Source organism: Sarcophilus harrisii, chromosome 1 (assembly GCF_902635505.1).
Source record: "Sarcophilus harrisii chromosome 1, mSarHar1.11, whole genome shotgun sequence".
NCBI classification, from domain to species: domain Eukaryota; kingdom Metazoa; phylum Chordata; class Mammalia; order Dasyuromorphia; family Dasyuridae; genus Sarcophilus; species Sarcophilus harrisii.
This window is the reverse complement of record NC_045426.1, coordinates 26210761-26226786: the sequence shown is the minus strand read 5'-3', so window position 1 is coordinate 26226786 and position 16026 is coordinate 26210761. Positions and strand designations below refer to the sequence as shown.

Here is a 16026-nt window from a genome sequence, read left to right as displayed (position 1 = left end):
GCCTCTGCTGCAGACGGGCTGTGTAACGCTGGCTGAGTAACTTAACCTTTCCTTACTCTGACAGTGGCGGATAAAATATGAGTAGAAGGAAAATCCCAGACCCAATCCATATCTCTCTTATTGGAAACAGCTTCTCTATTAAGAAACTTCCGGAATAGTTAGATAAGAGGGACTGGTAGCCTAAAATATGAGGCTGCATAAACTGTGTGGTTTGGAAGTCTCGGGGATTCCACGATTGCCCCTCTCTCCAAAACTACGGTAGAAACCCAGCGCCCAGTGCGTTTGAATCCCTGCCGACTTTGAATCCCTCCACTCAGCCAAAGGGCAGTTTACAAAATGGCCATTAGCTTTTCGGTCAAAGCCGGGTAGTTGAAGAAATGTAAATGTGCCAGTCTTTCCGCTCTCTGACCGGGAGTTCTTACTGAGGCATAAACAGCCCATTCTATGTCAAGTTTCCCCCCAAATCCCAACAAAACATTCCTCGCTCCACGACTTATTTGTAACTGTGGCAGAAACTCGCTACAGTGTAGCAGTTGATTTAGCTTTTTTTTTTTTCTTGCTTTCCCCCTTTTCTCCCCCTCCCTTTCCCTTTCTGTAAACTTTACAAATTAAAAACTGAAAGTGTAATTTACAGCTAGGATCCCTTTTAAGCATCTGCCTTTGGTAACAATCACAGCGGAGGACGGGATTGAGAAATGGGGCGGGGAGGGGGGGGCGGTGCAGCTACTCCAGGTCTAGCCTTCCCCAACCCCCTCATCTCTAAGCGCCCGGGGTGCGTCTCCCCCCCTGCTGCAATGTAATTAACCGCAGAAAAGGCGTCAAAACAGCCCCTTCTTCTAAAGCCTCCGTCTGCCCCTGGAAATCGTCTGCTCTTCTCCAATAACTGGGTTAAAAGTTGGTCCGAGCAGTCAACTTTTTCACTGCTCACCGAGCCCAAGTCGGGAAGGAATTGAAAGGAAAATGTCCCTTCCCACGATGGCTTCCCCTAGAAAAAGGACTTTTTGAAAGCGGTGGCTGGTTCGGAGAGTCCACCGCTTCCATCCCCGTTCAGTTTTCAGTTGAAAGCCGAGGGGAGAAACTTTGGGAGCAGCTGGTCCCAGCCGCGACTAGCCAATCGCTTCTCCAGCTCCTGGGAGTCTCCTCTCTCTTAAAAAGGAGAGCCCAAGGGAGACCAAGCCCCTGATCCCTCCTCTCACTTGCTAAGTACGGGAGCCTCCTCCACCTAAGGGAGCCTCCTCGGGGGTTAGTTAGGAGCTAGCGCGGCGGCCTCGGCTCAGCTGCTTGGGGTCCTGACCAGCAGCCGAGGGCCAAGGTCTCAAAAGGAGGCGGGCCTCTCGGCGCTCGCATTCCCCTCCCCTTAGCTCCGCTGCCCTCCTCCAAGAGGCGTGCACCGGGGCTATTTGAGCGGCCGTGTTCCCGCGGGCCAAGCCGGCCACCCCCAACGCCCCCCGCTCCGTGCGGCAGCAGCAGGAGCAGCAGCAGCAACAGCAGCAGCAGCAGCAGCGGCGGCGGCGGCGGCGGCGGCGGCAGCGGCGGCAGCAGCGCGGCTCGCTGGGCTCCAAGCGCCCCGGCGAGCGCCGTGCGCCCCGAGAGTCCCGGCGAGCGCCGTGCGCCCCCGCCCCCGGACTCCTTCAGCCGGCCGCTGCGGCTGCTCCATTATGCCGGTGCTGCCGGGGAGGCGCGCCCGCTTCTCGCCGCTCGTGCCGCTGCTCCAGTTCTCCGCGCAGGCGGGGCCGTTCGTAGCACCCCCGACGGGACCCTCGGCCCCGGCGCGGAGCGCTTCCTAAGCGGAGCAGCCCTCCGGAAGCCCCGAACTCTCCCGCTCAGCAGCCCGCTCGTTCTCCCGGCTCGCTCGTTCGCTCTCTCCGGGTCCCTTCTCCTGGCCCCTTCTCGGAGCAGCGGGTCGCGCACTCGCAGGCGGAGCCTGGCCGAGCCGAGCCCGAGGATCGCCGCCGCCGCCGCCGCCAAGAAGAGGAGAGCGGGGGTGGGGGCCGCGGGGGAGGGGTGGGGGGAGCACCATGCAGTTTGTATCCTGGGCAGTGGGATTATTACTCCTGTTACTCGTGTGGGATCTATTGGAGATGACCCTGCAGGCTGCAGCGCTCTCGAAAACGAAACTGCACCCGCGACAAGGTAATGAGTACCCATCACCCATGTGTCCGAGCTTGCCCCTGGCCTCCCGGACCCCCGATCCCCGGGTCCTCCCAGCGCTCCCGGGTCTCGGACTCCCCGTAGGGCAGCAGGACCCGGGTTCTCTTTCCTCGAAAGAAGCCTCCCCCTCCCGGCCCGCTGGATCTCTAACTCGCCTTTTGTATTTTGCAGCCAATGGCCAGTGAATGACACTTTAGAGCCGGCTTTCTAATTCCCCCTCGCAGTCCGCCCTCCCCCTCCCCTCCGGCCAGGCCGGGCTTTAACCTGATCTCCCGCCCCAAAGCTACCTAGCAGCTCGGTGCTCCTCCGGTGGAAGGAGGAGGGCGGCCGGGCCGATTTTGACAGGCAGAGAGAACTCCATAGAGATAAGACCCGGGTGTGTGTGTGTGTGTGTGTGTGGGGGGGGGGGGTGCCTGCCCCCCCCTCCCCGCCCCATCTCTCTTCTCTCTCTCCTTTGCTCCCGCTCTCCCTTTAATCAAGTTTGGAGGAAACGTGAATTGTGCATTTGTCTGCGTTGCTTTGCAGTTAAACTATTGGAGAGTCTGAGTGAATATGAGATCGTGTCTCCCACCCGAGTGAATGCCCTCGGAGAAGCTTTTCCCACGAACATGCACTTCAAAAGAAAACGACGGAGCCTTAATTCTGACAGTGACCCCTGGCCCGCCGAAGCCTCCTCCTCCTCCTCTGCCTCCCCCTCCTCCTCCTCTTCCTCCTCCCAGGCGCACTACCGACTCTCCGCCTTTGGGCAGCAGTTTCTATTTAATCTCACAGCCCATGCCGGATTTATCGCCCCACTTTTCACTGTCACCCTCCTCGGAGAACCCGGGGTGAACCAAACAAAGTTTTACGCCGAAGAGGACGCTGAACTCAAGCACTGTTTCTATAGAGGACATGTCAATACCAAGTCCGAGCACACAGCTGTAATAAGCCTCTGTTCAGGAATGGTAAGTGCTCCCTTCCTTTCCTCGAGGCCTCCCTCCCGGTTTACTGACGTCTTAATTGCCCTCTGATCTTTGTAACCCCACGGATCTGGGTGCCGGCGGAGAGAAGTGATGTTTTTAAAACTTCCCGGACGGGCATCCGTCCCTTGTCACATCACTCGGCATTCTATCGCAACGGAACAAAATCTATATCCGTGTGAGCCTATTATGTGCATGTCAACCAGCACTTGCTAAGGGCCTACTATGTGCCAGGCGCAATGCTAAGTGCTGCGGATACAAAAAAAGGCTAAAAATAGTCCCTGCTTGGGGGGTGGGGGGAGTTCCCAGTCTAATAAGGGAAATCACATACAACTATGTACGAACAAGCTAAAGACAGGACAAACTGGAGATAGTCTTAGGATTCTGGAGAGCAGAGAGATGAGAATATAATAATATATATGACAAGAAAAAAAATTGCCTTCAAGGAGCATAAGGCTAGCGACCCTAGATCTGCTTCAGTGTCGTTTAAAAACAGAATTTATCGGATGCAGCTGGATTTACTTGTGCCCAGCACTGTAATTGTGCTTGGGAGCGTCCAGTAAAAGGAAATCCATGTGGAGTTGTTTGGGTGGTTATTACTGAGGGAGAAATTGAGGGAAGGGGCGGATCCGCGGCTTGCCTAGTGGTCAGGCTGCGTCTCCGGGCTGTGAAGGAGGCAGAGGGCTCCCTTCCCAGTCGCTGGGACCGGGCTGGAGGGGTCAGGAGGCGAAGGGGAAAGGGAGAGAGAGGCAGAGGATCTGTGCGGTCTTTCCTCTCAGGAAGGAACCGAGTTCTTTTGGGATTAGTTGGACTGGCGACGTGACCGACCGTCACTCAAGCAACCCAAGAGAGGATTGATGGGTTCAGAGAGGGGAGGGACCCAAGGAGTAAGAGAGGGGGCGGGGCGGGAAGAGGCTTGCCGGGGGCCAAGAGGAGGAGCCCGTCCCGGACGCGTTTAATTAAGGAGGAGGCTGTGGGACGACCCCCACAGTCTGCCAGGGGGGACACCCTGCACCCTGTGGCCGGGGCTCGGAGAAAAGTGGCCAAGTAGACCGGTGGGGGAGGGCCGGGGGCGCGGCTTCACGAGTTCCTTCAGGGGCCTGGACACCCGATAGAGAAGGCTCGGGATGGGGGTGGGGGACAGAGGGAGGTAGAGCCAGGAGGGGGAGCTGGCGTCTCAAGTTTCATTTGGGGAGGAGGAAGGGACTGCCGGCTCCCCGGGCTAGCGGCAGCTGCGCATTTGCTGGGGTACTTTGTCCCCCCGTCCCCGACCTGCAGCCTTTGGTGTATCGCCTCTGGGGGGGGGGGGGGGAGATGCTGTCCACTCAGAACGGGCAGAAGAGCTCTCGGTAGGACGGGAAGGGATAATCTCGGCATCCCAGGACAGTTTGTATTTTTGCAACGCACTTAGTGACGCAGAAAGTTTTGGGGGTAGCATTTTCCAGTTGTTCCCGACCACGGGTTAGAGAGGGTCTCAGACCCTCCCCCGAGGCACAGTTCTGCTACCTTAGAGTAACTTTCCTGCCCTCTCCCCTTTTCCCCCTCCCCTTTTCTCCCCTAGGGGTTTCCTTCTACTTACCCCTGCCCCGCAGGTACTCAATCCCTCCTTCCCGGGGTGGAGAGTTACCCAGATGTCCAGCTGTGGGCAGGATCGGGGGTCTTCCGAGTTTGGGGCAGGCATTGTGGTGCCATCTTGCCGAGGGCAGGGGCAAAGCCCCCAAACCCCCTAGGTCCCCTTCCCTAAGCCGAGCAGCGAACGCCTGCAGCCGCAGCCGGACGCGTAGAGTTGTTGTGATTGTGTTTGGGTGGGCGGAGACGGGACTCGGGCGCTGAGGGGGGTGCGGCGAATCATCCCGCCCCCAGCCAGAGGGCAAAAGATCAGCCGCTGTTGGTGGTGCCCTGAGAGTGGATGCTGTGGTGAGAAGGTGGGAAGTTGAGGCTAGCCTCTCCCAGACCCCCCTGACGGCCTCGCCGTGGGTTCTACCTGGATCCCAAGAGGACAGAGGAGGGAACTGAGGTTTAAATGCTCAAATTGTAAACACCCGAAGCCCTCCCCTCTGGGATGAAACCTTAGGGTGCCTTTAAGAATGGGACAGATCTAAGTCTCTCCACTAGTATCTGGTAGGGTTTTCCTGGACTGGAGGAGTGGGGGGGGGGTGAGGGTAGGGAGAGAAGAGATCATTGCTTCTGTCTTTGGTTGTTTGTTTTCTCTCATTCAATTAAATACGCCAAATATTCAGTACCTAATTAATAGATGTGATATAGTTGTTGGGGGTGAGAGATAGGATTTAAAGGAGAAACGGGGGAAAGAAAGAAAAAAAAAAACCCTTTTTTCCCCAAGAAACTTACATTTTATTATGTTTAACTTGTAAGTTCAAAACCTATCGGAGTTTCCTATCTGTCGCATACTAAGCATTTAATAAATGCTTGTTGACTGAGAGTAAATGCTGTGGATCTAAATTGGGACCTGTTACCTATGATACCTTGTTACATATACATATACCCTTGAGGGCAGGACAGTTACTGTCATTCTTTGCATTTCCAGCTCTCAGCACAGTGCTTAGCCCACTGTCCATCTTAATATGTGCTTATTGATCCCAATCTGAACAACATAGAAGTTGATTATCAAGATGTGTTTCAGGGGAAGACAGTGAAGATGAACAGAGATGGCCCAATCGATGCCCCCAAACTACCTCAGAAACAAAGATCTATGTTTAATAAATGCTCAGAAAGTTAAATCTCGGGACTGTCCTACTGCCAGTCCATCTTAGATAAACCCTCAGATAAACAGTGGAGTACAGAGCCTGTAATTTAGTGTCGTCTTCTTGACCTGCAGATAAAAGGAAAGGGGCTAGAGCAATAGTGGAACCCTACCTTTGAGCATCCCTAAGAAGGCTATTTGGCCTTTGTTCACTGATGAAGCAATAATCTCTTGTGAACAACCAGCAATCATAGGATCATAGATTTAAAGTGTGAAGGTATGTTGGAGGTCATCCCGCCCATCATCCTCTTATTTTCAGATGTGGAAAATGAATCCTAGGGTAGTTAAATGATGTCCCCCAAATCACAAGGCGAGGAGGTAGTAGTCAGGCCTATTTTGCATGCTGACCCTCTGACTCCAAATGTGAATTTTTCACCCTGTTTCTTTATTGCTTGTTCGTGTGTTATAGTTCTCTTCTTTCTTCATCTATAAAATAAAGTGGAAAAGAAAGATATTTCCATCATTCTATAACAACTTCTCCCTCCTCCAAGTGATAAAGGAGAAAAATACCCTGACTACATCAAGGCTCTGACCCTGAAAAAGCCAAGATACTGAGCTCTCTTTGACTCATTTTCTATAGCTGAAAAATGGGAGAGTTAAAACATGATCTTTCAGGCCCCTTTCCTGATCCAACTATGTCATTCTGTGCCCCCTGAAATGACAGAGAGTAACTAGAGTGGGAGAAAAAAAACCATAGCTGTACCCCCAGGAAATATGACCCAGCTGAAAGACTGTTAGATGTGGAGATCTCTAATCTTGTTTTTGATACTTACTAGTTACCTATGAACATTAGGAAATAAAGCATTTGAATTTCCATTTTTTTTATCTGTAAGGTAAGCATGATAATATCTGCAGTACCTTTGGGTTTTTGTGAAGTTCAGTTGTGATGTATTATTATGTAGTAGTTTGTACCTTTTAAAAGACCAGAAGTCCACACCACGGGGGAAAAGGCAGAGCCAGGGTTGGGGCCTGGGGCCTTGAAGTCTGGTTGCTTTGGAAAGAGCCCTCACTCTGGAATCCAAAGATTCAGAGGCAGATCCTTCCTTTGATTCTCAAATTGCTCTTGGGATATTAGCCATGTTACCTAGTCTACTTTGCTCTCAGCTTCCCCATTGGTTAAATGAAGGGGTTGCACTAGATGGTCTTTAAAGACCCTTCTTATTGTAGACCTAGGTTTCCATAATTAGTAAAAGAGAAGGGACAAATGAAATAGGTCACAAGTTCTGATCTTGATATTTTATAGTCTTCAAATTTGAAGACCGGGATCTTGTGTGATTGATATTTTTATCTCCCCCAATATTTATGTGTTGTGAGTGGTAGGTACTAACCATTATTGGCTGTTTAACGTGGCTGTCCACAAGCCCTGTTAGTCTGGTCTTTTCCTCATGAATTGAAACTAGCCTTGATGGTGTGAAAGAGATGGACTATTAACTGTGTGTAGGTCATCATGTAAGGATCTGAGTGTCTCTTGTCACAGATTCATATTCCTGGGAGAGACACGGAGATTGAATTTTCTTTGGTGCCTGATAACTGCTGATTTCTTCTCTCTCTCTCCCCCTCCACACACACCCCGGGAAAAGTAAGAGTAGAATCATGTTAAAATAGAACATAATCTACCTTATAAATCAGTATACATCACTCCTGCTCCAAATTCTAATTTCTTTTTCTTTCTTTTTGCGGAGGCAATTGGGGTTAAGTGACTTGCCTAGGGTTACACAGCTAGAAAGTGTTAAGTGTCTGAGACCAGATTTGAACTCAGGTCCTCCTGACTTCAGGGCTGGTGTTCTAACCACCTAGTTACCCCCCCTCCCCCTTCATTCTAATTTCAAAAATATAAATGCATGCTACAATTCTTTCTTACAAAAACATCAAATTAAGAATTCCAAATGTACAACTTACTTTAAAAGGGGGAATGAGTGAATAGCAACTGTCAGGAAGTCTTGAGTTAAATCTTGCCTTATATTTTACTAAATGTTTGGATCATACTAAATAGTATGAACAAGTCGTTCAATCTACGAATCCCAGTTTTCCCATCCCTGAAATAGAGATAGGAATAGCAATCTTTGCCAAAGCTGTTGTAAGGACCTAGCTTGATGACAGGTAAAGAACTTTGTAAACCATATAAATGCTGCCTATCAACTAGAGTTAGAAAAGAACTTAAGAGAGGTCAGTTCCTCATTTTAGAGATAAGGAGACCAAGCCTTAGAGAGAATGGGATTGTTACAGGTTCAGTGTCAGGGGTAGGAGAAGAGAATTATATTTCTGACCAGTGTGTGGTAGTTATACCTTCTACCTTTAAGGCTAAATGAACTTCCTCATTCAGAATCCCGAAATGTTAGGTGAACCTAAAAATCTTCCTTCTTTCTCTTCTTCCCCTGCTCTCTCTCCCCACCCTTTTCCCTTTCTGTTCTATCTTGAAACAGAACATAATCTCCTAGCAAGCTCAACCTTTACCCCTCCTTCCCTTTCCAGTCCACTTCTATCTTCTTGAAAGCAAAACTAGAAAAGAGAGATCTACTGATGGTTAGTATCTTAACACTTCAGCAGTTAGTTGATTTGGAAAAGAAAAACTGTTTCCTAACTTTGATATATTATAGAAACAATGTTTCAATATAGCAGCAAGGTGTGCTTGTAAATGTTTAACAATCAGATCTCCTCTACCACCTAAAATGTGTGAATATATTAACATTTTGTCCATCACTTTCTTAGTCTAGACAATGAGAAAAATAAACGAGTCAAAACCCTAATTTGTAACATTTGCAATTTCTGAGGCTTAGATGATCACACTGAAAAGGTAAACAATCTGTATTATTTGAGCTGGCTCTGGATGGACTAGTGTCACATCCCAGCTCTGATACTTGCTTCAGTTTCTTCATGTTCAAATTGGAGATTAATAATAACAGTAGTTAATTGCCTCATAGGATTGTCAGGAGATTCAGTTATGAAACATAGAGCATTCTACAAACCTTAAAGCACAGTTTATATGTCAATTATTTTTTTAGTTATTTGATCTAATTTTTTTTTCCTGTTTTAAGTTGTTCTCATTTATAACTTTGCAGTCTTATGTTGAGAAGTGAAATTTTCACTTGGATTTTGATTTGGAAAGAACTGAGGCAAACTAGGATTTGACTCTATTAAGATTAAAAAGTTAATCTCTGCCAGAGTCAGAATTTGAATTTAAGGTTTTCACCAAGTTGTGAATGAATGAATGAATGAAAGCACTAATTACATGCTTATTTTATGGCAGACACTGTATACTAAGCACTGCCCCTGAGAAGCTTATATTCTGATAGGGTGAGGATTCTTAACTGTTTGTATGGTATGTGTGTGTGTGTGTGTGTATGTGTGTGTGTGTGTGTGTATGTATTCACAGATCCCTTTCATAGTCTGGTGGAGCTTATAGACATCTCAGAATAATTGTTTTAAATTCCCAGTGGAAAGAAATGCTAACTTTCAATTAGAATTTATTGAAAAATATACATTTTTTTTCTATTAAAGTCCACAAATTAGGGGTTCATGGAGCCCAGTTAAGAACTCTGGCAGTAGGGAATGACAGAACATATTAGGATAGCTCAGGTCAGGTATTTTGTTCCAAAAAATCCATCCATAATTGTTATTCCTTAGGGAAGAGAGAAGGGAAGAGTATCTATCTTGTACCTACTATGTACCAGGCGTATGCTAAGCATTTTTTTTCCAAACATTATTCCATTTGAACCTGAAAACAACCCAGCAAAGTAAGTGCTATCCATTTGACTCATTTGTTTTTAGTAGTTTTTCAGTCATATTTGACTTTTTGGGGATCCCAACTTTTCTGGATGCCAGGTTTGGTGCTCTATTTATTGTACCACCAGCTGCTCCATTGCCCTCCTATACCACAACTGGGTCTGCCATTCCTTAACAGTTAGGCACATGGTTTGCTACCAAACTCTCTCAGCATTACTTAACATGCTGCCAGGCAGTTAGTTTGGTACAGATGCTTTTTATTGCCATTAGCAATCTCCATAGAATATAATTCTAGCATGAAAACTGACCAGCTTAAAGGCTATGACTGGTTTTGTAACTTTTCATGAATAATTTCCAAAAGAGTTTTCCAGAGAGTTCAGCATCAAAACTACCTTTCTGTATCTCATTTCTGACTCTCTGGTCTTGGTTGCCTAGGATACCAGACACCTTATATCTATTGCTTTGAACTTCTAAAATATTTGATTGCTAATAGTTATTGATCTGAGTGTCAAGAAAGGGGTGTGTGTGTGTGTGTGTGTGTGTGTGTTGCGGAATTGGAATGGAATTGAGTTCCATTTTTTGTCATCGATAGCCTTGAGGTTATCTACTTATTTCTGCCCCCTTATTTTATAGATGCAAAACAAAATAAAACAGCTCCAGAGAGGGCAAGTGACTGGCTAGAGCCATGCAGGTAGTGACTGGAAAAAATAAAAACAAAACAAAAACTGGGATTTGAACTTGGATCTCACTGAAATGTTGGAATCAGATTTCAGAGGAATCAGGTAACAGGATAGGAGGAATCAAAAGTCACAGAATTTCAAAGTTGGAAAGGACATTCAGTCCCACCCATCCTTGAAGGAGCTCCCCATACCTGGTAGATGATCAGCCAGCCTTTGCTGGAAGCAGGTTCCTAATGTAAGCAAACTTTTATTTCCTTGCTTTGAGCCCTTTTCAGTTTCTGTTAACAAGCACAGGAAGGCGCTCGCCTTTGGAGATGGCCCTTATTTTGCAGTAACTGTGTTTGGCTCTTTGTGGGTTGTGGACTGAGGTGAAATCGAGCGCTTCTCTCTCTCTGTTTATTCTCAGCTGGGCACATTCCGGTCTCATGATGGGGACTATTTTATAGAGCCACTGCTGCTCTTAGATGGCCAGGAATATGAAGAGGAGCACAACAAGCCCCACGTTGTTTATCGGCGGAGTGCTCCCAGCCAAGACTCGGCTGCCAGAAGACGGACCTGTGAGACAAAAGGTAACTTGATTGAATTCGTGGCAGTAAATTGTGACTCAACTGATGTGACTAATCCCCAGAGGTACCTTAGGAGATAGTTACCTGGCCTTTGAAGCCAGAGTCTTCCTATGAAGTCCACACACCTTCAATTTATTTCTCCTGACGAAATTTGATTTTATTTTACAGAGGCAGCATAGAGAGAAGGCTAGCTAGGTTTACATGTCTGAACCCTAGCTCTTAGTAGCTCAGTGATCTTGAGCTGGTCACTTAACTCTAAGGACCTCAAGCTTTCTCTCATAAACCATAGATGGAGTGCAGCTTTGCCTCAGTGGCCCTGCACACTGGCGAGTTCCCTGGCACTGAAGAAATCACAGATCTTACGCTTTTTAGTAATGTATTTCCAATTATGATGCTATGTCAGCCAAGAAAATGTCCCCTGTCTGTCAGCCCATAGAGTCTTGCCTCTGAGATTCTCTCCAGTCACTTCAAATTGTGGACATGTTGTCTTCCTTACACGGGTGTGCACTTAATGTTCTGTTTTCTGAGGAATCATGGTTGCAAGCGAGCCTATGGATTGTTTATTTATTTGTCTGTGAATCCTATTTTTATTTCTCTACTTCCTGGTTTGTATTTTGTTTATATGTTTTTTTTAATTAATTCTAGATGGTTTGGGGCAGCTAGATAACACGGTGGTTAGGGCATCAGGCCTGGATTCAGGAATTCCTGAGTTCAAATCCAACTCCAGGCACTTCCCAGCTGTGTGACCCCGGATCACTTAAACCTGTTTACCTAAATTTTCTCATCTCTAAAACAATTTGGAGAAGGAAAAGCCAAACGACTCCAAGCTACATTTTGGTTATCCTAGTGCACTTTCCAGTACACTTACTATGTTACAACTTTTCTCCTCTTTTTGGCCTATTCTTATTAGGTATTTGAAGTTACTTTATTGAGGAGGGTGACAGGCGGTGTGTACACACCCTATTGCTTATTTCAATTAAGCTCTCTATTCTTAATTTACTACTAACTCCTCCTTGTTTCTGAAAAGAAAATCCCAAATAAGATCCCAAAGAGATGGACAAAACTGAAAACAGCTAAACAAAAAAGACAGTTTCTTCCTAACATTGGTTTCTGTGGTACAAAACCTTCCCTCTTTCCATAAGTTCGGATCTTTATGGCTCTTGTTTTAGTGCTCTGTTCTTTAACCGTAATTCTATGCCAGGCCTTTATTTCTCATCTGTTGTCCTATATTGTTGCTTCTAACCATTGGAGACACTTATCTTTACGTTTATAAATATTTAAGTCAGTGATTCTTAACCGGTTGGTCAACAATCAACATTCTTTAAGTACCTACTATAGCTAGGTACCATGCTAAAAAAGAAAAAAAACAGTTGTTATGGTCTTCTTGAAGGGAGGATCCATCAGCAGATTTCTTTGGATCCATAAATTTGGATGAGAAAAAACAATTTGCCTTTAACTAACTAAAACTGAGCATTTCCTTCAATTATTTAGAACTATTACTCTGTGAAGGGGACCATAAATTTCCCCAGACTGCCAAAGGGGTTCATGACACAGTGAAAGTTTAAGAACTCCTGATTTAAGTGGTGTCTGTATTTAACAATAAATACTATTCAAATCTTCTGTAATTTCTTACAGAAGATCCCCAGGCTTCCGGCTTCCCCAATATGATTGTAGAGATAGAAAGAGAATTATAGTTAGAAGAGAGCTTAAAGGTCATCTTGTTTAACCCTCTCCTATGACTCATGAAAAAATGAAGTTTGAGAGAAGCATTGAGGTCATAGATCAAGAGCTGAAGTAGGTCTCAGAAGCCTTCTCATTTTACACATGAGGAAACTGAGGCTCAGGGAGGTTTTATAATTTGACCTTTCAAAGCTGTACAAGCAATCAATCAACAAGCTTTTATTGAGTGCCTAACAAATGCCAGTTCTGTACTCTGCACTGGAGATACAAATGCAGCAAATGAACTCTCTCTCTTTCCCCCCCCCCAGAGGAATTTCTATCCTAACAAGGGCTTAGATTCTAATCGTAATAAGTAGAAGAGCTGGGATTTGATCCCAAGTCAAGAGTGGTATGGTAAAATGGAAAAAAAAAAAAAAAAACATTGCATTTAGGGTCAGAAGATCTGTGACTTTGTTGCTCCTCATTTCTATAAACTATCTAATAATCTATAAAATGAGGAGGTTGGAATAAATTGGGGTTCTCAACTTGGGTTCCAAGAACTTATAGGGCAATAAAGAAAAATATTGTTTGCTGTATGTCAACATAATCGATTTTCATTGTAATCCTATGTAATTTTTTTTTTAATGCACTTAAAAACATTCTTCTGGGAAGGGGCCCATAGACTTCCTTTGTTTGTAGCCAGAGGGGTCCGGGACACAAGTAAGGGTAAGAGTTCCCGTAGGAGATGAACGAGAGACCTCTGCTGATTCCCCATCTATGATTGTTAGACTCTTCATCAGGTGCCCTTCCAACTGTCCTTACCACTGTCCAATTTTCCTTATCTTCTGAAACTGCTTTTTGCTTCATTTTGGAGTGCCCTTCAGACATGACAACACACATCCAGTATCCTAAAAGCCATCTAGGATCCTAAAATCTCTGAAAACGATCTCTTCGTCCATCAAGTCACATTTCATAAACCACTGCCTGCTCTCTAGTTATCCAGCTAATCCAGTAAATCTTGTTATCTTCTGGGGTTTTCCCATCTTCCCCAATTTCTTGTGCTTTGTTTGTGCTTCTCTGACTAAAATGGAAGTGCCTGGAGGGGAAAAAAAATTACGTGTTTGTTTAGGTTTTCCTCTGCTTGGTGGCAAGGACCCAAAAGTATCTGTCCTGTTTCTTTTGTCCTCCAAAAAGTATTTTGTCTGATATCACCAGCTTCTGGTGTTTTAGAACCAATTCGTTTTTTTGAACCCTCGTGTAAAGAGGCTTTGGCTGAGTGGGCCTTTGCTTCTTGAGCTTCCCAGTCTCCAGCAGCTTCTGCATCATTTGTTCAAACATTCAGCAGGGTGGAAGTACTTGGGGGTGCTTTAAACCAGGGATCCTCAGTTTACCAATAAAAGTCATGTGTTCAAAGTATGTTGAGTTGATGTGAACCCTTACTCTTTCTTGTTGAGCTGGTATGCTGATAGGATAGGAGACTGGTAGGATTCTAAAAAGTGGACCGATTTCTTTTCGTGTGGTTGTGTTGCTGTTGACAGGTCTGGGGAATGATTGATGACCCTTTAAAAATTCTTATCATTTGTTGCTTTAAAATCTATAACTTGGATCATGTCACTCAGGGAGAATCCATAAGCATTTCTAGGGTGGAAGCTGGACATTGGCTGTTAAGTCATTCTAAGCATGATATTTAGAGACCCAAAGGGGGACCCATTTCCCCCTTAAAGTAAGAGTTTGGGAATTCAGGATCAGTGAAATAGGTGTCACTATGAATGAAAAGATGCTATAAGTTAAAGCCCTCAATAAACTCTTTGACCTGTTGCTATTTTCTCACTGGAAGGATTGATTCCTTATTGATTCCTTTCACTTGAATTCAGCAAGCATTTATTGTAGACCTGCTATGTGCCAGACACTCTCTTAGTGCCTGGACACAAAGTGCCTGCTCATGATTTCCCCTTTCCCTCCCATTGGGCTAAGTAGGCAATGTGATATAATAAAAAGAGGGCTGGCTCTTGAGCAGTGGGTTCAAACTGTGCATGAGTTTGAAGACAAACTCCTTTGATCATTCAGTGCCACCTTCCCAATGGCAGAACCCATTCTTGGGTTCTCTTTGGAGGTTTGTCTTTCAAAGATTAATGAGACAGCCCTGACCTTTCCTAGCTTGGGAAATGGATCCGGAGCCCAGCCCAGTTTGGTTCCCTGCCCCAGCCAGTTTGAATGGTTCTTCCAAAGGTTGCTGCTGGACTATGCCATTCTGGTTTCTCTCTTCCAGCTGCTTCTGCTCCCCTTCTTTGAATTCAGATGCAGGAGGCTCAGAACAGTTGGAAAGAACCATGGAATATGGCACAATCCATCAGCAGCCGTCGAAGGGACGGACGAGCAGGTCATGGAAGCCACTGAAACAAGGTAGCCATTACCCACAGAGCAAAAATAGTAAAGGGGGTGGGTGGGCAGATTCCCAGGGAAACTCGTCAGGGAGGGAATGTGTTGAGTTCTTCTGGTGACCCGTTAAGCTTTGGGGGATCCCCCTTGGCAGGGTTAATCTAGCACAAACTTATCCTGTGCTCGTTTTATTTCTAGTTCTTTGTGTCTTTCTCCTTTCCTTGAAATTGTAAAGTTAAGAAATAGAAAGTGGGATAGGGAGAATCAAGCCCAACCCCATCATGTAGCAGAAAAGGAACCAGGTCCAGAGAGGGAAAGTGATTCTCTAAAAGGGCTCACAGCCAACAAGTTGAAGAGCCAGAGCTGGACCAGTGCTCTCTAGTTCCAGGATTCCCTCTACCAGACCATGCAGCCTAACTTTGTTATGATCTTCCTCTCTTGTTCCTCCTAGCCCTAGTTCCCTTTATGTGACGTGTGTATTTCTCCACAGCTGTAGTCACTTATGTAGCTGTGTTTACACCACTAGTCCCTTGAGTTCATGTATATTTATTTGTGTTTGTCCTCTGCCTTTGATTACAAGTTCCTCAAGGGCAGGGAGTATCCTTGTCCCTCTTCTTGCTCCTCCAGCTATGGAGCATCCATTGGAGTGGTTGGCTAAATACCACACCCAGCAGGAAAGCCAAATGGTCAACTTGGATGAGCCATTTGGAAGAGTTTGATCTTGTTTTTGTAAGATGCCTCCTGCTAGCTACAGGAGTGGATCAAGACCATTGCTTTTCCAGATGATCCTCCAGTCAATCAAGAAATCAAGTAAAATGTAATGGCTCTATGCTTTTTTTTTTTTTTTTAAAAGCTTTATTTATGTGCCAAACACTAAATACAGAGGATGTAGCAATTTCATCTTTCTCAGAAGGAGCTTCTAGACTTTTAGTATCATGAAGTGAGATATTCTTTAGTTAATCCTGAGTTTGGGAGGATTTTGATCTTTTAAATCAGTGAAAAAGACATGTGGCTTGATAACAAGTTCTACTGGTTGAGTAGGAAAAGGGGAACATTTATTATCAAAAGTCATAGATTCTGTTTGCCTGAGCTCTCTTGGGCAAGTCACATTCCTTGTCTCAACTTCTATTTTCCTTAGCTATGAAATA

General features: G+C 45.8%; 1 protein-coding gene across 3 annotated transcripts in view; it reads left to right on the top strand.

Moving 5' to 3' along the window:
* Nucleotides 1-889: 889 nt before the first annotated feature.
* The window catches only part of ADAMTS9 (ADAM metallopeptidase with thrombospondin type 1 motif 9), a 184322-nt gene continuing 169185 nt past the window's right edge, over nt 890-16026 (top strand). For 2 of the 3 annotated variants that reach the window (XM_003762344.3, XM_023498097.2), the window contains exons 1-3: nt 890-2133; nt 2677-3095; nt 10681-10843. In XM_003762344.3, the coding sequence (XP_003762392.1) occupies nt 2019-2133; nt 2677-3095; nt 10681-10843 (697 nt within the window). In that variant the 5' untranslated portion in view covers nt 890-2018. Of the gene's footprint in view, nt 2134-2676; nt 3096-10680; nt 10844-14768; nt 14903-16026 lie in introns of those variants that run through there. The other variant, XM_031953629.1, reaches the window with a different exon arrangement.